Raw genomic sequence first — 24,921 nt, 5'->3', positions numbered from 1 at the left:
ACTTGAACCCAGGCAATTGTCTTCTGCTAACCTTTCAGTGTGTGTGTATTTGTGTTTGTATGTGTGTGTGTGTGGTGTGTGTGTCCACGTGGATCTGTAAAAGTGTGAATCATGAGTTTCTGCTGATGATATGTTGATGGTATTTAAGGTCACGTGACACAGACAGTTAGAGCTGTTTAGTGATGATCTAAACAATGAGGGCCACACAGACCGACACAGTCATTGTTAAAGAGATAATACGTGAGTAATATTTAGGGCAGCTGTCCTGGAAAAATTTATGTTTGACTCAGATTAGTGTCGACAGAAAAGACAAAATGCAGTGAAGAAATATGAAGGAAAAAAAAATCTAAATGGCAACAACAAAAACAAGAATTCAAGCCCAGAAAAATGGCATATTGCAATAAAGAAAAAAATGGGCTGCATAAAACTTTACATGGTCATAAGGGACTTCCTGACTCAAGGCGGTCCTATTTCCTGGCCCACACAATAAGCTCCTCTGAGGGCCTCTGAGCATTATATAATCTGAGTAAGTAAGAAAAAATATATAGAATCAATAATTATAGAAAGAAATTGGGATACGTTAGATAACTGGTCAATATGTCCCCTGTTATTATTAATCTGAAGTGGCAAAAACTACATCTTAAAACTGCTGTATGTCAGTTTTTGCCAGTGAACGAAGTTTGATCCTGAATTCGCAACTTTTGTTCTAGACTCATAAGTAGCCATTAATGCTAACATTGGCTACGTAGCAATAGCAAAAACATACAAATCAGTTCGAGTGTTTTGTGCTCTCTTTTAGTTAATGTTGTTAACTTGTTTGCTATGTCAAGTGCTTGATGTTGCCAAAAAGCTAAATATTAATCATGAAAAAAATCATTAGAACATTAAGTTGGATTGGTATATGGCGTTTATCCATGTGCAGAATGTTCCTCGATAACATCTTTGGGTAAAGCCGTAATCAATTACTTTTTTGGCCACTAGGGGGCACAAGAGCTCCACAAGTTGCCAGACACACAAATGTGATATATTATCACTTTGAGAAAAATATCCACCTCTCAGATGTTGGGTTGTGTAATGAGTTGATTAGTAAATGTACTGTACTGTAAAACCAGAACTACATTTTTGACTAATCATTTTCTGTAATCAGTTTTTTATTCCTCTGTGTGGGCGAAAGCTGTGATTTTTGTGAACACGATATCTCACTAACACCTTGACAGGAGTTCCTTCAGATTAAATTTTGGTTGTCAAAGGTCAAAGAATGCGATACATCAGGAACAACTGGAGGGAATTTCATTTAGAAAATGAAAGAGCTCTTACCCTTTGTTACCTTTTTCCATTTATGACTTGTCACCTGTTAGCCCAATGACTGAGCTAGAAAAAAATATCATAGTGGTTCCTGATCAGATCAGAAAGATTGCATGTTAACACTTGCCTTACCTATCACTGAGGAAGCAGTTGTAAAGCTAAAAGTAATGCAGGATATCGGAAACATTTTGACATTCAGTAGAGTGCAGTTGTCATCCAGCAGGGTGGTCACTGTTTGACGTCCATTTGTGTCTGCGGTTGACAGAACTGCTCATGGTCATTGCCTTAAAATACAGTCTATGTATTGTGAGTCAACAGCACTGTAGCCTTGTCAGACCAGTGTCAAACCCATTGGCTATCTGGAGCCATTTTAATAGAGATAGATGACAGAGATTAAATTCCCATCACCGCTCGGGCTCTGCAACACGTACTCCCATTAAGCATGCCGTGATACCTCTTCCCAATAAGGACAGCCTAACATGCCATCACCTCAAGATTGATGAGTGGTATTAATGTGGATTACTGCCGGTGTGTATGTGTGTTTGTTTATAAGTGCTAGGTTAATTTTAGCCTCTGAGCAAACGCTCCTGTAATATCTGTAAGCCTATTGCACATTCCACATGTACACAAACACAGCTTGGGTTAGATATTGTAGAAGGGTCACGCATGATTATAACGCACGTTATCTGTGTGTGTGTGTGTGTGTGTGTGTGTGTGTGTGCGCGTGTGCACGCCCGGTGTCAAGATTGTGATTGATCAACTTCTCTTCCCCCTAACTGAGCTGCATACTTTGTGTGTTCAAACAGAGCAGAATGGACTTGGCTGGTGTTCATATGAAAATATGAGCCTGTGTGCTGATTTATGTACTTGAATAAGAGCCAGATATGTCTTAATACACATATAATAGTTTAACAGCAAACTTTAATAACAATGTTATAGTCTAGTTTGTCCTCCAGGTTGTTCACTCCTTCCTTAATTTAGCAGAACTTATGTTTCTCCCTTTTCCCCAGCTCCTTTTAGAGTATTTTAAGAATGCACAGGTATGGTGATGGAGGAATAAAGGGGGTGGGTGATGTGTGGGAGGAAAGAGACAGGTTCGGGGGGGGGGGGGGGGATGGTGAAAGACGCGTAGGAAGGTGTAGAGATAAGAAAGTGCTAATGTCTCTAATCCGCTCCAGATGAAAGCTGTTGGTGAGACGGGGTTGGGAAAGGATGGAAAAGGTTGGCCACTCCCACATCACACCATCTTTCATGAGGCGGCCTCCCTGTGCCGTCAGACAAGCCATCACCATAGAAATGAAGAGAGCAACATAGAGTACACACACACACACACGTGTGGTCACAAACATACACCTATCCGACGGGAGCGAAGGTGGTTTGACAGTTTCAGTCGCCCAACCCTCGCTGTGTTCCTCTCTTGTCTTTGTTTTAGCAGTGTGCCAGTTCAGGGTGGCTCCACAGATCTCTGTATCATCAGACTATATCTCCATCACTGACTAGAGAAGTAGTGACATAAAACTCAGCTTTATAAAGGTTTTTATGTCGGAGCACATGACTAGGCTCTGCAGGGAGAGCCACAGTTTTTCCTTGAATTGCAAATTTTACTGTTCAGCTGTGGAAACTTATTTAGAGTTGACTGTTCTTTGTTTTAGTGTCAGTCTCAGTTTAAGGCAGACCTTGAATTTAACTGTTCTGTACGATGTATTTTTAAAACAGCAGGTTTACTTAATCATAAGGAAGGAAGATGTCATCCAGTGCTGCAATAATGAAGCTCTATGGCACAGAGGAATAAGATGTATCAGTCTTTTGGTGAGAGACTTATTGGTCTTTGCATGGGATTTGTTGCTAATGAGAAAAATGTAGATTATCACTATACTTATCCTTTAATTGTACGTTGTTTTTTTAGACGTATACAGGCAACTTAGTGTTGGTTTCAGTTTTAGTTAAACTTTAAATTAAATACATTTGAATGCAGCACCAGAAAATTTAGTTTAAAGCTGACCCTGTGTGGGGTCAGTATGGCACTGATGCAGTAATGGGTTAACCCAAGAGCCGAAGGCAGAAAGCCACCCAAGATCCAGTGACCCAACTGTAATGTAAAAATAACACCAAAACTGGGTCTCAACAAACCACAGGTACTGGGTAAAGTTAACCCATTATTGCATTTGTGCCTTATTGACTCATGCTGGCTCAGTATAACCCAGTGATCTTAAAGCTCCAGAAAGGACCAGAAAATGAACTTTTTCTAGGAGAAATTTAGAAATCGTTTTCTAATCCCCTACTACAATTATTGAAAACAGGTTAGTTGTTTATATGACGCTGAATATCTGAGTAAAATAGTCCACAGTGACCCAGTTACTTAGGTGTCTGTGAACACACTAATTGTCTCCAACTTTCCCTTAATCAGCCTCCTGCTTCGTCATGCTTTCGTACTCATTTCCAGATCATTACAGTTGTGTTGTTTTTTTTTTTTCTTCTTGTCATCAAAATAACCTCGTGGGCTTGCAACCAGGACAACACGCCCCATAAACAGCTCTAAAAAGACACTTTCAGTGACTCTGCAAGACAGACGAGAAGGTATTTATAACCAAACAGGCACCATGTAACTGCCCGACCGTAACCTGGATCCTACTCACACTCCTTTCTCTAGATGTACGACACACACACACAGCTGTGGGTGCTGCTCCTGTCCGGGGGGTCCTGTGTGAGCCAGGACTGACTGGCTGAGGTTTGAGGTGGGGCAGGAGAGCAGAGAGAGAGAGGGGAGGTTGTGTAAATCAGGCATAATGTTGGATCAGAATCCGAGCTCCGTTTTGGTCACATGGCTCTGTGACAGCTACCAGGGCAGCCAGAGTGTGTGTTGGTTTGCGTTATTGTGGCCGCCTGTGGTCCGTGTGTGTATTTATGGGAGCGTGTTCTTGTGGTGGCGTAAGCATGTGAGTCTGTGTGTGTGTGTGTGTGTGTGTGTGTGTGTGTGTGCATGTGTGTAACTGAAGAGAGGTAGCACCTGCAGGGGCGGTGGTCTCCAAACTTCATTTCTATTTAAGGATCATGCTAGCAACGCCAGAGCAGGGATCTGAAAGTGTGTGTGGGTGTGGGTGGGTCAGGGTAGAGGGGGGTGGTGTGTTGGTGGCTTCCTCTGCTCACAAGGACAGCATTCATCAAGCAAGTAGTGCCGGGTGGTGTGGGTGGATGAGGGGGTCGACAGGGGTGCTGCCAGATTTAAGTGGGGTCTGTGGGCGTGTGAGAGGGGGAGAGGGATGGGAAAGAAGGGGGGAAAGAATGTGCCAATTTGTCAAGTTTTACCCCTCCTCTTACCCCCACCTTCCCTAATCACAGATGATGCTGGGTGCTGATTACAGCCAAATGGAGCACCAACAGCAGCAAGAGCAGCACCTGGAGCTTGGGTGGGGGTGGGGAGGGTGGGAGAAGATGGAAGTTAGAGGTGTAAGAGGGATCGGTCTGGTCCCAGCAGGGGGTCTCAGATGTGGGAGGTCCTTCCTCACCTCTCCTCTGAGCGCTTACTTTGAAGTCATCTGGACCTGGTCAGCTGATAAAGAGTGTGAGGAAAAACACTCAGAGAGAGAGAGGGAGGAGGAGGAGGAGGAAGAAGGAGGAGGAGGGCGGAGAAGGAAAGTTGGTATCTCTTATTTAGGATCCTACAGTTGTTTTCCTGTGTGTCCTGAATGGTTGGCAGTGTATTTTGTGATGGTTTAAGCTCGTCAAGCAAGTCAGCAGCTTCACCACTCGTTTTAAATTCAGTCTACTTAACACACAAACACAAATAAAACAAATTCCTCAGGTCAGAATAATTCCACTTTCTCAGCAGCAGCAAAACCGACAATTTGCTATAACACAAACACACAGCGTGGACCAGCAAGGTCTCCAGGATGGTGGGGGATCTTCTCCATCCAGGAAACGTGTGGTAATGTGGCTTTATCTGTGGCCATCTGTTACTTTATAAACCAAATGATCAATCTCTTGATAGAGAGGATGGTAAGCAGATTAAGAGAGATGTTTTGGCTCTATTTTAAACGTGTATGTATATGTATGCACACATGGGAAGTAGGAGTGATTCCATGTATCTCAACATAATTTATTCATGTGATTAGTCGATTGCTTTTTTCTGTTTCCTTTAAAAACAGACCTTAATTTGATCATTTTATTTTCTTTATAAATTCTCTTTTGTTTTTTCCTTCTGTATGATCAGTTCATATTTTGCATTGCTGTAAATTTGCATTACTGTGGTGTAAAGTGCAAGTATTAACATTTTTTAAAAACTAATGACTATACATTTTATCTGCTATCAGTAGAAACAGTCCATTACAGAAATACAGATCACAGTGGACTAGAATAGTCCTTGTTTGTACAGGAGTTTCTGAAACTTTATATGTGGCTCTGTAAGTTTTCCGTTGCTGTCAACTCTCTCTACTAAGACTCCAGTTTAATATCAGAGAGATTATTGTTTAGTCTTTTTTAACAGGTAGCATTAATGACCCATGATCTGATCACTATTTTATCCTCATACAGTCGACACCATCCATCCATTCGTCCACTCTCTGTTGTCGGTTGTAGTGTGGTGAAATCCCCGAAACAGTGTCCCTGATGACAAAACTGTCTCTACCTGTGTGTTCATCTGTGTCGAGGTGATTGCTCCCCCAAATCCACCCCCGGGCCATGACCATAACCCACCACAGTGAGACCTGTTACCATGTTTACATGTGTGTTTATATTTGTGAGGCAGGAGTGACTGATCGGTGGTGAATGTCTGCAGGGTAGATCAGGCGATCGAGGGACAGGAGGAATGAAGGGGTTCTTCTTTTCTTGATTGACATTTCCAGGCAGGCTCTATTCCAGGCGCTCTTATCCAACGCTAAAGGAATGGGGTGTACGACTGCACCTCTGCTGTCTGCTCTCCTAAAAAAACACTTTTTCATACTGATCAGATTTCCTTTTCTGTCTTTAGTCTCATGCTTTTTTAGTTTCTTTCGTCTACTTGCTGATGTTTATTGATTGTTTGTAGCAGAAACTCTGTGATACTCATCCACATCTTTTGAGTATCAAACTATAGGACTGAGTGGTGGCTGTTGTCCAGTTCAATCTTCACAAATGTGAAGAGTTGCTGCTTCTCTCTGTTTTATATCATTGTAAATTGAATATTTTTGGGTTTTTGCTCTCTGGGAAATTGTAAGGAGCATTTTGTACTATTTTTCGACAGATGAAAAATTTATTTAAAATTATTAGTTTAAGCCCCAATTTAAAAGGCACCAGACAAAAGTATGAGAGGCCACTCCTGCAACCTGTCAACTGCCTCACCATATAATCACTCCATCTTAAATATATTTTTCTTTTTTTGCTAAAATACAGTCAAAGATGCAGTTTACAGCTGAGTTTGGATCATTAAGCAGGACGATAATGGAACATAGAAACTGTTTTTCCCCATATTTTGGTCAAACAATAGCTGTTTGTTAGGACTCTATGGACCTAAAAACTCTCGTCATTTTGGTAGAGTGTTATTTCAATAAAGTTATGTCACTTACATTGAAGCTCATTGTAACATGACTCATATGTAAGGATGTGTGGCTGGCAGTGGTGCTGGGAAAACTATCAGAATAAAATGATTTGAGTTTTTGGACCACAGACTGATTGCGTTGGCTCTGGCGCCCGCCTTTCAAATTTCCTCCGTTTCGGTGCCCTGAGTGACGGAGCAGGGCAGCAGTTGATGGAGAGATTGGCCACCACCTGCTCACATCGATGCCATCAGGAGAGAACAAGGCAGAGGAAAAGAGAGAGGGAGCAAGAGAGAGGGAAAGAGGTAGAGTGGAGTGCCGGGAGGCAGACAGGGACTTTCCAGACGCGATTGCATAAATTCTGAGTTTGACAGCCAATCTCCTACTCCCAGTCTACCTGTCCGGACATACGCTCCTGCAGCACGTATCTCTCCACACATGCACGACCCGCCCCTCCCACGTCTCCATCTGTCTCTCTCAGATCGACCTGATCTGTTTGACTTGTATTTGTTCATTGCCATAGCTCCAGCAGCCTCTGCTAACCGAGCAGAAGGCACCTATAATTAGACACAAAAGCACCAGAGATCGAGATATGATCATAACGATGAGTAAACATCACTGGGGGGGAGGGGGGGATTAGTGGGTGGGTGCATGTCTCACCTTGTACATCTTATATTTGAAAGCTAAATGTTGTTGACCTTGAAGTTGCCGTTATATTTATGGTGTTATATTAAAGCCGTCTTTAAGCAGATTGGCATTTCAGTGTTCAGCCTCTCATTGTGGCTGCATTTCAACTGTGCATACAGCGAACAGCCACAATAAAGGAAACACCTGAGTAAATGAGGGAGAAAATGTGTTTTGAAAGTACACTGGTACATTTCATTTCTCTGTGTGAAAGGAGGTTGCCAAGAAACACAAAGTCATTTTCAGTGATAATTTTCATCTCCTGGTGAAGTTAAGCTTTAATGATTCTAAATCTGTCGTCTCACAGGATAAGGATGAGCCCATTTTGTCACTTTCAAAAAATTCTTTCACAGTTGGAAATCTGAGAAACATAGTTTGGAATAAACAATAAAACCCTGACTGAAACAGTTTGTATTGGACAAGCTCATATGCATTTCTTGCTCATTTCCACTGCAGGAACTTTTCCAGCTGCAGCATCACCTGTGTTTTCAACTGGAGGAACCAGGATCTAACTGTTGCCTGGGCTTTTCAGCACTAATATATAGACTGCATATAGACAGAGCAGGCTGCTGCTTGCTGTCCATGTTTGTTTTGGTACAAAAACACGGGACAATTTGCATTGTTGCAGGATTTACAGGGTTGGGAATTTCAGTTGTTACTGACCAATATGCTGTTTAGTATATTGATTCAGTCATAAGGTTTATGTTTCTTCCTGACTGTCAAAGACTAAAAAGATCTGTGCAACTCGGTGGAAACAAACTTTATGTGTGGTTTGTCCAGTCTTTGTAGGCTTTAGCTTGTCTTCAGGTTTGTCCCAAACTTAATAGGATGTGGTGTGGACATTCACAACATTGTTAGAAACAAAGTTATGTGAATTTTACCTCTTGATGAGTCTAATGAGACAGAGAGAATATGAACAGGAGATGTGCACTAAAGCAGAAATGAACAACAATTGTTGCTACTTTGGATAGCTTTTGTCTAATTGAATAGATGAGGAGGACAAACAGTAAAGTCATTGTTTGATCATTATCTGTCAGATTTGCATAAACTTCATATTTCTTCAGGTGCATTGGAAATGTAAACAGTTGTGCGTTAAAGCAACGTTTACTTCCTGATTCAGTTGTTGTGCCGCATAAAGCCCTGACACCAGCTCCCAGTCCCTTAAAGTTATGTACATATTAGACTATACCGCACCTTGCAGTTTATATCTGATGCCAGTGTTCAGTGCTGGAAGCAGTTTGTTCCCAGACGCAGAAAGTAAGGGTGTGGAGGTCCAGGTGGAGGAGGACCTGTTTATTCCCCATCTCAAATGCTTATGACCGTGACGGTTCCCAAGCTAAACAAGCATTGTAGTTGCCTAATCCTTAATCCTAGTTTATTTGTCATGATCTTTTGTAACCGTATTTTTGCTGAATCATCCAATGTTGATGTTCTCGTCTGGCGATTGAGTTTGATATCCTTGAAAATGGACAAGGGGTGGACAGCAGACTTTCTATATTTTACCACATTGACCGACGTGTTTCCACATGTGCTTGCAGACATTTGCAGATGATGAAATTTATGTGATGCAGACTGTTGTGGTTATGCAGCTGTTGCAAGTATAATTTAAGTTTTTGTATAGAAAACTATTTCTTCAAAAGTTCAAAAGTCACGTAACGCGTTTTGAGAGGGAGATTGAAAGTCTTTGAGGCCTTTGTATTCAAAGACGTGCATCTGTTTTTCTCTCGACCCATTTCCTGGTATCAAGTGAAACAACTCATGTAAACCATGTGAACCATGTAAACTATATTCTTCTGGGAGTTCTTGTTGAATAGAGGCTCTATTAATAAACTCACTGTTTGGACTTCCTTCAGGTGTACTCTGTAATTAAAACTCTTCAGACGTTCATATTATTTCCGCTTGTCACTGTATCTATATTTAGTCTTCAGCCTTCAAATGTCACCTGTTGAACAAAAAGCTTGGTTGCAAGGGAATTCTTGGCATGATAAGGGTGTGTGTGTGTGTGTATGTGTACTGTGTTATTTGAGAACCACTGACATGGTTGTAATGTCTGGAAAAAGTGGCTGCAATGCTGAGGAAGTCTCAGATGTCAGATAGTCGTGCCTGTCGTAACTTGGTGTTGTGTAGGCCGCGAGGGGAATATTGTGATTGGTTTTTTAGAACGATCGGTTTTCAGCGAGAAAACACTCGATCAAAGAAATCAGCGCACGTTCCAGCTGAATGACGCAATGTCATACATCCACGCCTCTGTCTCCCTCCCTCTGTCACTCTCTGTGTACATCTCTCACTCTCCCACTCATCTTCAAGTTGTATTGTGTCTGCGTCTCAAGGAAAGGCAAATTGGCACAGAGGGAGGAAAAAAATTGCACTTTTGTTTTTCTAACAGGTGTGTGTGTGTGTGTTTATGAACAGACGAGGTTGGGTCACACAATTCCAACAAGACAGAACTGGAGGTGGAGAGATTCTCCCCAAGTTTCATCACATCACAGCAACTCCTGATGATGGAGATATAGTTGTGTTTGGAGAGTGGGCTGTTAGCGTGGGCTTGCATACAGCAACAGTAGCTTAGGCTACAACTGGAAGCTTGTGAAAACACAGATAATTGTGGAATACTTCCAAATCATGTTGCAGTACAACCTTAGAGTCTTTATTTCCTCTGAATTACAAATCACTGATACTTCTATGTGACTTTTAACCAGCGTGCGGTTGACATTAGAATTTATATTTCTGTGTAAATCTTCCTCAGTGTATTTCTTTAACCTACAGCTGATTTTTTTTGTAAGGTTATTGACATTTTTCTTTCTGAATTTCTTGGGATGAATATTCTGGAAATATCTTGTCTTTAGGAACAGTGACATTTTTTTGTCTGGATTAAACAAAAGAGGAACTAGTGGAATCAAAGGAAAGCAACTTTTTAGTTTTAGTACAAGTGCATGTTTGTATTGGTTTATTTAGAGCTTTTAACAGTAATCTAGCCTAACAAGCATCCTTGCAATGGAGAAATAATCAGTTCTCAAATCAGTTTATCACATCACAAATCACTGCTGGCTCTTATTCAAGATATTTTAAAGAACAACTATGCAGATTTTCAACCAGCTTTGTATCATTACAATGTTGGTAGGTTTGTTTAAATGACAAAAAATGTTGAAGTACAATCCTGGAGCTGATAATTGAGCGGGGAGCTCTGGGTGTGTTCAGCATCAGGGGAATGTAAAGATTGTTCATTTACATATTGAGACTCTGTGATGATACAAAGCTGATTGAAAATCTGCAAAGTGGCCCCTAAATGTGCTTAAAAACATGCAATGGCATGAAAACAACTGCTTTGTTCTCGGCAGAAAAATGGCAGCATTTGTCTTTCCTTCAAATGTTTAGATTTTCCTGATAATCAGCCTCATGCAGTCATGCAATAACTTTCCTTCCTTGCTTCTGCATGTGTCAGATAGGAGGTTGGCTTTGGTTGTTGGTTGTATAAAGTATGTGTGTCTGTGACTGGTGTGATCCTGGTGTGCGTGCTGTCTCCTACCATGAGTCAGTGTTGATTCCTTTCAACCACAAAGATCCTAAACCTTGACCAAGCAGTTTTATCATTTCGCTAAACATGATAGGAGTGTGAGAGGAGAAGAGTCATGTAAACTGGGGTTTTATAGAAGCCAGATTGAGGCAAAGAGTACTTCCTGGTATTCAACAAATAAGGAATGATTAAATTGTCTTAGAGATTGCTCCTTTAATGTGCTATCGAATAATTAATTCCCCAGGCACGGCTGCAGCTGATGTAGGCTGTTCTCTCCCAGGTGCTATGAATTAGAAGTAAAAGGTTTATTATCACATAAATTAAGACTTTGAAACTTGCTTCGCCATTACTTTAACCTTTGTGATGCAAAAAATATGACTTTCCAAACAGTGAGAGGAGCGGTGCTGCACTAAGGTTTCATGTCTGGGAAAGCAGGGTCCATATACACAGCACTGGCTTCATGATGCAGATGAGTGACACTGTAGTTAAGCTGATGAAAGCGGAGTAATTGATCTGTCTGGCGGTGCGTGGGTTGCCAGTTCGGGTCTAAACCTCTCTCTCCTGGAGGGAATTCAGCCTGTTTGTCTTTGCCCTGTTAACACACGACTGCTCTAATTTCAGTTGGCCTGTAATGTGATGAGTAAAGGTGTAATTGACTGTGGTTTCTCTCCACAAACCCCCACCCTTACTCATGCACACACACACACACACACACACATTTTCTCTCTGTCTATTTTTCTTCTCCTCCATACCTACCGCTCCCTCTCTCTCCCTTTTTTCTCTCTTGCAGTCTTCTTCACCTTCAGGGCGTCTTTCTTTATTTGGGTGTTTGCGGTTTGCAGGAATGTGCCGCAGTTTCAGTGTTTGACAAACGTAGTCCACAATAACGAGAAAGTGATGCTCAAAGAGGGGTGGTTCAGCTGCTTGCGCTAGTTTCTCCTGTAATTTCTCTGGAATCTGAGGTATGATGACGCTTTGCCACAGAGGTCATTAATCTTCTGCATCAGTGTTTTACTGTGGTGATGCTTCTGAGCAAACAGCAATGGACCAGAGAGCAGGTTGGTTTTTGCGCGGAGGGTCATTGTCTTGGGTTTTATCATTTCTTTCCTTTCTGTAAACATTAGAAAACCGGTAAATTGATTGGATTTTAAAAATGTAGCATGAAAATATGCGTTCGGGTGAAAAACTTTTTAAAAAATCAGAAATCAATCAAAGAATGTGCTCATTACCTTTAGTCATTCCAGCAGTGAAAAGGAAATGAAAAATATATACATAGGGCTTATAACTTACTGTAGAGTGTATCAGTTTGCACATTACATATTTTTTATAGCTATGGTTGTGGCCATGTTCCAGGGTGAGAAAATAGTGACTGTACTTGCACTTTTTTTTCTCTTTGCATGTTATTTAACGCCCCCTAACCCTAACCAAAACAGCATTAAATGATGTATGAAAAGCTTAAAATGCACAGACATGACATGTGAAATGTCCCTGAGGATTCCTTGTACACAGGGTATATTCTTTTAGCAATATGTGTGCACAAACGTTGCTCCAAGGTACCATATTCTTGGTAACAGACATCTATTTTTACGTAGATTTTATGACAATCTCATGCACCAAAAATTTCACTGCAATTTCAGGTAGTAGACAAGCTGTTTCATGTGGAGACAACATCTCAAAAATCTCCACTTTTTGCCTGTACAGTTTTCAGGCAGTTGTTCATTTTTTAAATTAACACAGGGATGAGAACAACATGCGATTTTTGTTATGGATGGAGGTTATTCAGAGTTAAATATAATTATATTGATAGAAAATATGCCAACGTCAAAACTTAAATTAAATGCACCTGCCACAAATACAGTAGATTCAATAGATGATCAATTTGGCCAATAAATGTTAAAAAAATATGTCAAATTTGCATCATTTACTGCCAAAAAAGTGTCTGTATTCATTGTTTAATAGCATTAAATGAACTGTAAAAAAGACAATACTGTGATGCTCTGATCAGAAAATGCTTTTTGCAGAATTATTCAGTTATTAAAGTAAAAATGCAAAGTGTAAGTTACTCCAAAAACTGGCAGGAACGTTGTTCTATAATTTCTTTTTAAGTAAACTTACTCTTGTATGAGTTGAAAATCAGTGTTTCTTTATTCTCGAGGGATTGACTTGTTCTTTTTTTTCTGAACCCACAATAAAACTCTACATTCTTCTCCCACCGTGTATATACAACTTAATGCCTTCATATTATTCCATACTGAAGGCCATGCAGGTATGCAGAGCAAGGCCACGGCTGAATAAGTCTAGCTCATATTTATACATCTGTCAAGGCACACACTGACACTCTGGTCTATGTGAACGCGCGCGCACACACACATACATACAGAGTCACATTCCCTAGTTTCAAGCATGCATTTCAGCAGGCCTTGTGTGAGCAGGAAAGAAATGAAACCACCAAATGCTGCACGTATATCCTGTACATTTAGAACCTTTTTAAACGGATCGCTATTTTCAGGTCGGGATATTTGCTCGGCGGCAGACCCCCAATGCTGACAGAGCCTGGCTGGCTTCCCAGAACAGAACAATATATGCCAGGTCGGCCGAGGGGCCCAGCAGACACACAAACACACACCACATATACACACACCCCTGCGAACACGAACGTCTGGCCTTTAAACCGTCAGCGCTCAGGCCCTGCCTTACATAATGACAGAGAATGGAGGCATTAAGGCAATTTGTTTGATTTAAGTTGTCAAGGCGTCCTGGACTCTGCCCCTTTCAGCTGGTTTTGATACCCAGAGTCTGTGTGTGTGTGTGTGTGTGTGTGTGTGTGTGTGTGTGTTGTAGACCTTGTCGGCGGAGGAAAAACAAGAGGAATGGACAGACTCACACACCAGGACAGAGAGGGGGTCCAGGGAGAGTGAGGAGTGACAGAGCAGGAGGAGAAATGTGTTAGGGAGGAAGGGGTGGAGGAGGGGAGGAGCTAAGAGCAGTGAAGGAGGACCTGAGAGAGCTGGGATTACATCCTGTCTGTTGGTGAGGAGGGTGGGAACGAGTGTCCCCTCCCCTCCACTGAACATGTAGGCAGGTATCACTGGTACCACTCCTTTTCACTCCCATCCCATCCCATGTTGTACAGTTTTATCACCATCACTCTTGACTCCTCTTTAAAACTTAAAACTTGCCCAATAGCTTACACAAATCACTGTCCTTTACTGTGCTGAAATAGTGTCTTATTGTGATCACATTTCATGCAACCAACCAACCAGCCATCAGAGCAGACAGGAGAGAATCAAAAAAGAAAAACAGAACCACTAGAATTATGCTCAAAATAAAGAAAATAGTGTTTATTCATATTAGAACTGCATGACCTAATGTAATCCTAAATTTTGTTTAATCAATCAGTAATTAATTGAAAAAGTTGTGAAAAGGTCACGGTGAAAATAATTATCAGACTTATAATTTTATTTGTGACCATCCAGTCCATTCCAATTCCATCATTTACCCATAATCAAATTTTATGAAAAAGAAAACTAGTCACACTTTTGCACTAAATGCACTGCACCCGCTTGTTTTGAAGAGTTCTGTATAAATTCAGTTCAATATCATCATCATAATCTTCAGGCCTCAGGATGAATGAAATGAAGTGAGCTAACAGGATGATTAATTTAGTTAAGTTATAGTTAAACTTTAGATGCAAGCAACTGTTTCTTGAGAGTCAACATTTGTAACAGCTCTTCATAAAGTAATAGTGTAGCTTTGTGACGCTCATAATGTCCAGTTTTCTTTGAAGTCCAGTGTCTGAGAGATGTTTATTGAGGCTTCAGCTTCTATTATGTGCAGTAGGTGTTGCTGTTAGTGTCTAACCCGTTGTGTTTTCTGTATGAATGCTGCAGAAATTGTCATTACGCAACGTACAGTATGTGTCGGTTTATGAAGTGCCCCCTCACTCTCTCTGGTAAATGATGTAAATGTAAATGAAAATGCCAGAATGCAAAGTAAAAGCATGAGTGGAGCGTCACAGGTAATTACACTGAGCTGCGGAGTGTAATTGACCCTGATCAAACCTGCTCACTGAGAGTGTGTGTGTCAGCGCATGTGAGTGTGTATGCACTGTGAGTGGAATAGAGGCCCAGTGTTCTTGGGTCCCAGCTTTAAATAAGGGGTCTTTATCTGGCCGTGTGTGCACAGCTCTGGTGTGGAAGCACTAAAGGGCCAAAACGTTTCCTCCTTACAGACGTGGCTCACGCTGCTTGCTCCAGGTGTGGTGACCACTAACCAGCATGGCTTTTAACCGTCACGCCTGATTGGGAGCCTGAGGCCAACCTGGCGCTCGTACAAGAACGCACAGTCCAAGTACACAGTGGCACACATGCACACGCACATCCATTTCTAATTTAAATGTAACCCCCCCCCCAAAAAGTGTTCATTACGTTCCCTCCCCTCTTGGCTCTCAGTGGTGGAAACAGGCATTCTGGGAGTTGGAGTATTAAGTTTGAGGTATGAGTTTTCTGATCGGCTCTGATGGACTCCAGAAACAACACATTCCTCAATCACGTTCTGCACCATTGTCGACTCCCACCAGTTTTAATGTGATGTAACTCAAGCCGTGACCTCGTGACCTTTGTTGAGAAAATGTCCTGTAATATTTACATGCTGATGATTCAAAAGAGCAAATTAATTTGAAAACCTGAGTCCGGTGTGGAAACAATTAATCAATTAGTTAACTGGCTAATGATCAAAAGGTGCTGCTGCCTTTCTGTTCTGTTTTATATCACTCTGTGTTGCATGTTTTTAGATTTTGGACTTTTAATTGGAGGAAAAACAAGCAATTTGATGATCAAACCTTGGGTTCTCATAACTGGAGATTGGTGTTTTCTCAAGAAAAAATAAAGCAAGAGATTAACTGATGATAAGAATAATTGCTATTTGCAGCCCTGCAGTCCTTCCAGACAAAACGATTACAAAAATGGACTGTGATTGGCTGGCAGTGCCATAACCTCTAAATTTAAAGATGGCAGACATGAAGATTTAGGAAATTTTAGTATAAATGTTTTAATAAATTAAGTCAGTTTATGTGTAAAATAAAAATGCTGTAGAACTGCCCTGAAACAAGGGAGAGATGATTTTAAAGTGCACCAGCAATAAAATTGGCCAGTAAAATCAAACTGTAACATTGTCCATAGAAAAGCTTTTTTCCTTTTAATCTTTTAGGGCAAGAAAATTTAAGCCTGAGGTCTGATCAAGTCATGTCCAAGTCAAATCACCACTTTAGTTCAAAGCAATTTTCAGTTTTCATTGATATAACATGACATTTAAACGTTTGTTTTGTTTTTGAACATAACCAAGACCAGGTACGTTCTGCTGAGCTTTAACTTGAGACTAAAATGTTTTTGCTTTCCAGTCTTAAGTTCAGGTCAAGTCTCAAGTCCTCACTTTGGTTTCTTAGGTACCAAAAGGCTCTTTAGGTAGGAAAGATGTCCTACAAAGGTCCTTTAATAAATCCTCCATCTCTTTTTCTCTCTCCCTCTCTTTCAGATCTCGTTTGATTTGGCTGAGTACACCGCTAACGTGGATGGCGTAGGTACCCTCCGTCTCTTGGACGCCATAAAGACGTGCGGTCTGACCAACAGCGTAAAATTCTACCAGGCCTCCACCAGCGAGCTGTACGGCAAAGTCCAGGAGATCCCTCAGAAGGAAACCACTCCCTTCTACCCTCGCTCACCTTACGGTAATACACACAAATATGTAATGTAGAGCGGCATGGAAACACACTCACACATTACCTAACATTTTCTACCTTGCACCATTTGTCAGACAAAAGCGTTCATGGCCTTGTAAGGGCATACAAACAGATTGCTTGATGCCTCTACAGCACTTTTTCTTCAATGTGTGTGTGTGTGTGTGTGTGTGAGTGAATAGAGGGGGGCTTCAGTGCTCAGGCAGCGTTTGAGCTCTCCACACACCCCGAGGCCAAACGTCTGACTGAGGACTGGAGTGGCTCTCATTTTAACAAAGACACCTTTATATCCACTGCACTCAGCACTCACTTTCAACACACACTCATACACACACACACGTAGGCCATACACGTGTGGGTGCGATCAGGTTTCAGGTTCTCTGTTGTCTAAATGCTCTCCTCACTGACACTTTCCCCATCTGTCAGCACTCAATCTGAGGCTGCATGGGAGGCACATACCATCATGAGGAGGGCTGCTCCTTTATTAATTAGACTCAGGCTGCCATGGCAACCTCCCCTCACCTCCAGCGTACATCCCTGACCTACAGCTCAATCAATGGGTGCCTCCTTTCACTTGCTCTGGTATTCCCCTCATCAGAGGAGAAGGGAGGAGGAGGAGGAGGAGGAGGAGGAGGAAGATGGTGAGAGGGGAAAAAAAAAGAAAAAGAGGGGAGAACTTTTTGTACAAGCCTGCTTTTGGTCAATCAGCAGGAGTCTGTGGTTCTCGTTCCTGATGGTGAAATATGATCTGCGGTACCGCTGTGTTCAACTATGACATGTAGTGTAGTTACAACACAGGATCTTTCTCTGTGTCTGCAGCTTTGAGAAGAGAGGATCAGTGTTTCTGTCTCTGCTTAGATTGTCACTCTGTAAGACTGTACGGTGTTACTGGCTCTGTGAAGGTTTTATTTGTTAATTGGGTGAATAAAATCATCATGTCTGCCTGTGCAGCATTACAGTCCACAGAGGAGCGATTGTGAATCTGAAAAGCCCGTCGGGTTTTATGTGATGTGGTTATTTCTTCACTCTTTCAGCCTGAATGTATAAAAAAACCAGGTACAAATATGTTTCTGTCTCCTCACTTTCCCTTTCTTCCTGTCCTCCTCCACCCCTCATCGCCCAGGTGCCGCGAAGCTTTATGCCTACTGGATCGTGGTGAACTTTCGAGAGGCCTACAACATGTTCTCTGTCAACGGGATCCTCTTTAACCACGAGAGCCCGAGGAGAGGTGAGCTCACAGCATGTCATTCATTCTCCTTTTCCATATCCACCACAAAAGTTGTATTTATTTTTAATGTGGAAATGAGGTTGTGGCAGCATCCAACCGTAATAGAGGAGAAGACAAGGGATTGAACCGAACTATGCTATTGTTGTTTATAATGATCACGCAGGAGCTGGAAATGGTCACATTACACAGTTTAAACAGAATATGACTTGATCTTTATAATTTCACTTGAAAATACATTTAAGAAATGAGAAATAAAGCTCAATAAACAAATAAACATAAGGCACAGGGTTAGATTTAACACACAGAATGTACTACAGCGTCTCGAGATAACTTCTGTTGTGAATTGGCGCTATATAAATAAAATTTGACTTGACTTGACTTGACTTTTCTACTGCTAGAAGTGTCTTAATCAAAATGATAACAAAAGACGTAGTTTAATGAAGTTGTGAAATAGTGCAGGATCATGCGAGTTATCTTCATCACCACTGTGTCATTCAGGAGGTTTTTCTACCAGGCAAATTATCTGTAGAGGTCTCATCAACTCCAAAACTAATGGATCAGGTGATTAAATCCGGTAAAAACACAGTTTCATCTTATAAATCAGTGTTTCTTCAATGCTGTTCGGTAGTTTCCTCAGCTTGTTTTTCTGATAACTTAATATCCAGATGTCTGATGACTAAAATCCTTGATTCAATTAAAACATATAGTTAAAAATGACCATGATCAAAATGTGTATCTTAAAAATGTCGACTTTGACCGCTTGTGGCAGACAATCACAACACTAACGTTTGCACAAAGGGCACACCGTATGTCAAAGGAATACAAAAGCACATTCTCTCATAAAATCAAATCTCACCCTGAAGCTACAAGTTTAAAGCACTTACTTAACCTAAATAAAGGGCGTAAGGCAAGACTGAATTTGTCGTGATTTAACATTGTGTCATGTGTCAACAGGCCAAACCCACAATAAAGCAGTAAAACAGAAGGTAAATTGTTGGATTGTGTAAAAGTATTCAATTACATGCTCTATATAAAGTCATATTCATTCACCGGTGGAGCCAGGTTTCTCATAACTACTCGACACACACACACACTAACACATATTATGACACATAGTGAGTGGGTTGTGGTCACATTTTTAATATGTGCTCTGAGCCCTGAGGGTCGCAGGCGCTGGTTTAACCCGATTTACACGCCACCGCGATCCAAAATTAATACCACATGACTGCAGTCCCAGCGCTGCACCCAGGTCAGCCGCTCAGGTGTTTATGATTTATCCCCTAATGAAGGCCCTGGCCACGACCCCAGCCAAGGTCAGGGGTCAGCCAGTAAACCCTAATGGGTTACCACAGATAGATAGGTGTGGGAACTGGTGTAGTTTACAGCCGGTTCAGCAAAGTTGGTGTGGTCACCGTCGAGGTCCTGTAGCAGAGATTTTGTTGACGCAGTCGAGCTGGGAATGATGGTGAAGCAGACAAGTGAGTAGAAAGAACGGGCTGGATGACAGGAGTGATGGAGATAAGTGGAGCTGAAACAATTTGTCGATAACAGAAAATTAATCTTCAGCAATTATTATAATTGGTTTATCGGTCAGACAAAAAAATGCCAAACATTCCCTGCTTCCAGCCTCCCAAGTAAACTGAATTCCTTGCATTTTGGACAGTTGGTTTTCATAGATTTTATAGACGTTATAATTGATCAATTAATCAAAAAATTCTCATAGGGCTGATTGAGTGGCTGTGTGAAACTGCGAGGTCAGAGATGCTTGTATCGTTCTCCACTCGTACACACAATGACCTTATAAGGGCAAAGCTTGCTGCCCTCTCGATAACACGTCCTCAGCATTTTGGTCCTCTGGTCAGCGCTCTCTCATCTGCCTCTCTGACGCGGCTTCTATCTTTCCATTCTTGCCACACACACACACACACTCTCCTTCCCCTTTCTTCTTCTCTCTCTTGCTTCATTTCATCTCTTTCTCCTCCTTTCTCCTCAGTCAGCATTTCTCCAGTAGGCCATCGGGTTTGCTCCTGCCACTTCTATTCTCAGAGTTACGGCTGTTGTTGCTCATAAAGCAGGAACGCTGCACTGTGATGTGGCCAGATGTCCCACGGCTGCCTTGCACAACCCAGTGCGGCGCTTGTGTTGGCTGGATTGGACAGTGTTTACCCAGGCCTCTGGGGCCTGCCATGACCCTGTCGCTGCCACACTGAGGGGGTGTTTGGCCGTGCACTGAGGCACCCACAGGAGAGCTTTAAAAGGGGGGAGGAGTTGGTGCTTTGTGCCGCAAAAAATACCCACATGGCATGTTGCAGTGTAAGGTTGTACTGTAAATCACACAGTGGGCAATATATAACTACTGCACTGTATTGTACTGCGCAGAGAGAACATGGATTTAACAGTGAGCATATGTTTTCACATACTTGATTTCACTCTGGGTGTTGTTAATATCTAATGTTAAACATAGCTGTTGGATGCTATATATTCATTTCAGCCACTATAAAGTACAAATGCAGCGTACTAAAAGTGCCAGCATGCATATTAAAATTTCTTTATGTCTAAGCTGGAATCAGTTTTTAAGTTATATGCTGCATTGTTGGACTCTTCTACAGGAAACTGAAAAAAGTGTGATGGTAAAAAAGAAAACATGAACTGAAATTTTAGTTCACTGTTTATGATATTTTTACATTTATAATTGTTGATAATGTCCTCTCAGTTGCAAACTTGATTGAAGTGTGTTAATGGCAAATTTTTGTCACACCTTGCGTCATTTTCATTTAGTGTGAATGTGTATAATAGCACAACGGCTACTTGAAATATGAATGTAAACTTAACCCAAACAGTGACTGAGTTTTTAGGGCTGATCCATACTCTTGTTATTTCAGTAAATAGACATACAGGGACTAATGAGTAGTGTGGAGCTTGGACACAACATACAGTAGATCTGTCTGGCAAAAAATCAACTGAGAAAGCCTCTCAAAACTAACAAAACACTCAGAAAATGGGTGAAACAAAAGTTTAATTTCACACCAGTGGCTCCTCTCTTTGATTCCCAGGTGATCTGGGTATATTGCTTGCCAAAACACCAAAACAATAACATCACCAAAGAAGAAGCATATTGCAGATCACCAGAGGCAGATTAACTTTCATCAGCCACACCCTGAACATCTCTGTGTAGTGTTTCTTGAACGCCGTCCCTACGTGTGTAAACGCACTTTGTGGTGCAGACAGATAAAAGCTTATTCATCACCTGTTAAGCCGCCCCTCCTGTCCCCACCACACGGTTTGTACCTCTGAATTATTAGTCAGTAACGAGGGAGGAAGTCAATGATGTCAGTTTTGGTGACCCTGACATCACCACTCCCCCGTTCCCCCTCCCACACACAGGAAAAGCTGTGATGTCATCCTCCCAGGGTGCCAGTGGATATGTGTGTGTGTGTGTGTGTGTGTGTGTGTGTGTGTGTGTCTTGTGTTTGAGAAACAAATAGATGTTTGCTTTCATGAGGAAGTTTTTCCCTTTAATAACAAGCTCACTTAGACTTGCTCATGGCGTCTGCTACAGTGACCTACCAGTGACCAATCGTCTCCACAGCGCAGTGTGGCGTGGTGTGGTGTGTCACATAGGATGGTCTGGTGACTGCCGGGAATGGCTGGAGAGGGAATAGTGAAGTTAAACACCAACCTCAGACTTACTGTCCCTCTGTAGGATTTCAACAAGGAGCTCTGTCTCTTACGGCACAGAGGATGACTTAATCCCAGCAGGAATGTGCTTCTGGTTTCTCTTACCGTTCCTGTAAACACCTGACGGTTCAACCAATAAACGAGCATTCCCCATTGTTCTGCAGCGAAAAGGTCGGAATTGGACGGTCGTGAAGGAAAAATAACGCGGTGGAAATCCAGCGTGAAGCAAAGCAAACAGAAGCCTGCATCTGCCGGCTGGTTCACACCGTGGCTAGCTCCTTTCCGTTAGCTTAGTTATTAGCCATAACAAACAGCCCTCACACTGACTCTGAAGAGGGGGATTAGCGTTAGCAGGGGTGCTAAATAGACTCCATATTGCTTTGACATATGATACAGTGCAGTGCTCCGCAGTCTCTTGGCAAGAGTGATCAGCAGTGAAATCTGTGCAAATAACCAGTTCATATGTTTATTTGGTCATTATTTTCAACAAACATACAGCACCTCAAAATCTCATTTTGACAATAAAAGACCAAACCCAAGTCTAATATATAGTTATTAGCGGTATGTTGATCTAAGGCTAGGCAGTAAATCAGCACAGTAATATGTTTTGTGTGCGTATCCACCGTTGCTACTACTGACCAGCTCCAGTTGTAGGCTAATCCCCTGGTTTATTTGGGGAAGTCCCATCCATCTCTCCACCCTGAGAGCTCTGTGGTTCACGCTTGGCAGTATAGAATAATATACTGTTATGTTAGGAGAGAAGACCAGTTAGCATTGGGGAAGTTAGAATAGCACTGCCAAAGTCAATGCTGCCCCTTAAAACACACACACACATGCACACATAGAGCCGCTCAGCCTCTACATGCCACAGCTTCATCTTTCTGCTTTTGTTGAGGTTGGGCCCAAAAGGTCAGATCGCATGATAGATTTGTAAGAGGATATGTTATCCATTTATTGGAGAGGTTATTTTTAAAGGAAATCTTCAGATGGGAATGACTCGGTCAGGAGGCGTCAAGGGGATTTGGTGATATCTCGTCAGGTGGAACTCGTCACGGAGCGGGCCCTTTTTGTGCTTTTGGTCTTTATCGTTTCGTCGGGTCTTGAGTCTGAGTCGGAGCAGAGTCTGACGCCTCGGAGCAGAGCTGATGACAGAGTCCTCTCCTCCCTCCATGCCTACCACCACCTTGTGTCACGTGGCCCACAAAGGTGCTTCCCTCTGGCTCAGCCTGACTTGGCGGCAGACGCGTCACGTGGGTGTTGAGGTTTTCTACCTTCACTCATCCCCATCGCCGCCCTCAAATGTTGTGTTTGTTGTCCCAGGTCACCATGGTAACCAAGAATCTTGTTGACTGAGCGCTTGCTTTTGAGAGGCGCTAATTGTACTGCGAGCTGAAGGCACCCTGTCGCCTCTCTCAGCCTTGGCCAGGCCCCATCAGAGCCCTGCAGGAGGACTACCAAACCCCAAGATGTTGCTCTATGGTGTTTTGATTTAACTGAACTACGGGATGCTGCCAGACACAATTACGTCTTTGTTTTCGATACTAGAGTGAATCACTTTGTCTTACTCGTTCTCTGTTCTGCAGTGTGGAGGTGTTGCTTTCGGTGTTTCAAACTCAAGAAAAACATGTATCATCTACTCCCCTCTCTTTCTCCACACCCTCCCTTTCTTTCCCCACACCTTTGCACACCCTGTGCCGTGCATCCATGTTGCTGCATCACACCCAATTAGAAAAAATAATAAGTGACTTTCTTGCTCTTTGTCTTTGCAACCTCCTAGCTCCATTCCAATCCTCCTAGCATCACATTTCTTTCTGTCTGCGCCCTCCCTGTCAGTTGAGTCAGTCCAGAATGAGGACAGCAGTCTGTCAGGTGTGAATAGACGCTGTGTTGGCAGAGCTGAGCGCATAACCACATATCTAAGCACATATCTTGGATGTAACGCAAATATTCTCCCCTCGTCAAGGCTCCAGAGATCAATCAGAATGTGAATTGTGCAATAACCGCGATGGCAGACACTGACAGGTCTTTGGCCGGGGTGGAATTTGGCCAACCCCCGACCCGAGAAAGATTCCTCCTGCAGAATCACTCAGTGCTCCGGCAAGTCAGGTGTTTTGTTCATAACTCAGCTCTGATAAAGTAGATGGGTATGAGATGAGAACGTGCTCATTTTTGATGTAAACAGGGTTTCAGAGTCTAACTAAATCCTTAAAGGTGTGGGAGTGGAGATGGAAATTAAGGGTTGCATTTTTCACTTCAAATCTGCCACAAAGCCTTTCACTCCCCAAGGCCATTGCTCAAAGACAGAGTGGGATTATGGGATTTGCAGTTCTGGTTGAATTCCAAAACAGGTGTGTAAACTCTGCATTGAGGTAACTTGAGGGTTTCCATGACAACCCTGTGGCAGTCCGAATTATGTCTCGGCTATTTTTTCTTTGCCACTTTCAGAACGTTGCCAGTCCAGACAAGCTCGCGACGAGAAATGACTCAACTGTCAACTATTTGGAAAATACTTGGAATGAATTTTTTTTTTTTTTTTTTTTTTTTTTTTTAGAAAAGTAAGCAATCCAGTAAGCAGTCCTGTTTTTGGAATGTGGTTCATTAAAACAGTCTGGGTTACCAAGTCATTCCACATTTTTATTACGAAAAGAGAAAACTTTAGCAACGTCCCGCAAATCATCTTGGAACAGAATTATGTGGTGATGAAAAACATACGGCAGGTCTAAAGTTGGAAGAGGAGACTTGGCTCAGGAAGGAAGTGGATGTTCTACCTTTGCAAATGTTACATTAAAGATCAACTTTATGAATGTTTGACATGATTCGAGACTTGAATTTACTCAGCTTTTCAGTTTTTCCAGGGCTAATGCACCATTCGGCTGAGCCGTGACCACACATTATATCTTGAAAATAAATGTTACAGAAGGGTGATTCGAAATAAATCACATTGCGGTTGAATCTCAATCAGTAAATGCCCATAAATACACTCACAGACAGTAATATAAATGAGTGTGAGTCAGACATCTTGAGGTCTGAGTGTGTAAGGGCAGGGCCGTCACACAGTTTGAAGACAGACTTCATAAGTCACCTTTCTTTAGCAACATGGTTCAACAGAATCTGTTGAGTAACCAGGGCCAGTCAAGCCAAAATCCCCTCAAACCCACAGTCCCCTCCCTGACTCCCCCAGGCCAGAGCCCCCTGGCCGACAGCTCCCGTCCCCATCCTGTCTGGGCCCACATGGCCTGGCTCTGGATGGGAGACATCGCTGCACATT

The 24,921-nt window shown here is 42.2% G+C and overlaps 1 protein-coding gene across 1 annotated transcript in view; it reads left to right on the top strand.

Moving 5' to 3' along the window:
* Positions 1-24,921, top strand: part of gmds (GDP-mannose 4,6-dehydratase) — a 153,786-nt gene that overhangs the window by 34,820 nt on the left and 94,045 nt on the right. The window contains exons 5-6 of the mRNA XM_018670909.2: positions 16,546-16,738; positions 17,871-17,975. Of these exons, the coding sequence (XP_018526425.1) occupies positions 16,546-16,738; positions 17,871-17,975 (298 nt within the window). The remainder of the gene's footprint in view (positions 1-16,545; positions 16,739-17,870; positions 17,976-24,921) is intronic.

This window comes from Lates calcarifer, linkage group LG17, assembly GCF_001640805.2.
Source record: "Lates calcarifer isolate ASB-BC8 linkage group LG17, TLL_Latcal_v3, whole genome shotgun sequence".
Taxonomy (NCBI): domain Eukaryota; kingdom Metazoa; phylum Chordata; class Actinopteri; family Centropomidae; genus Lates; species Lates calcarifer.
The sequence above is the reverse complement of the archived record's forward strand: the minus strand, read 5'-3'. Positions and strand labels throughout refer to the sequence as shown.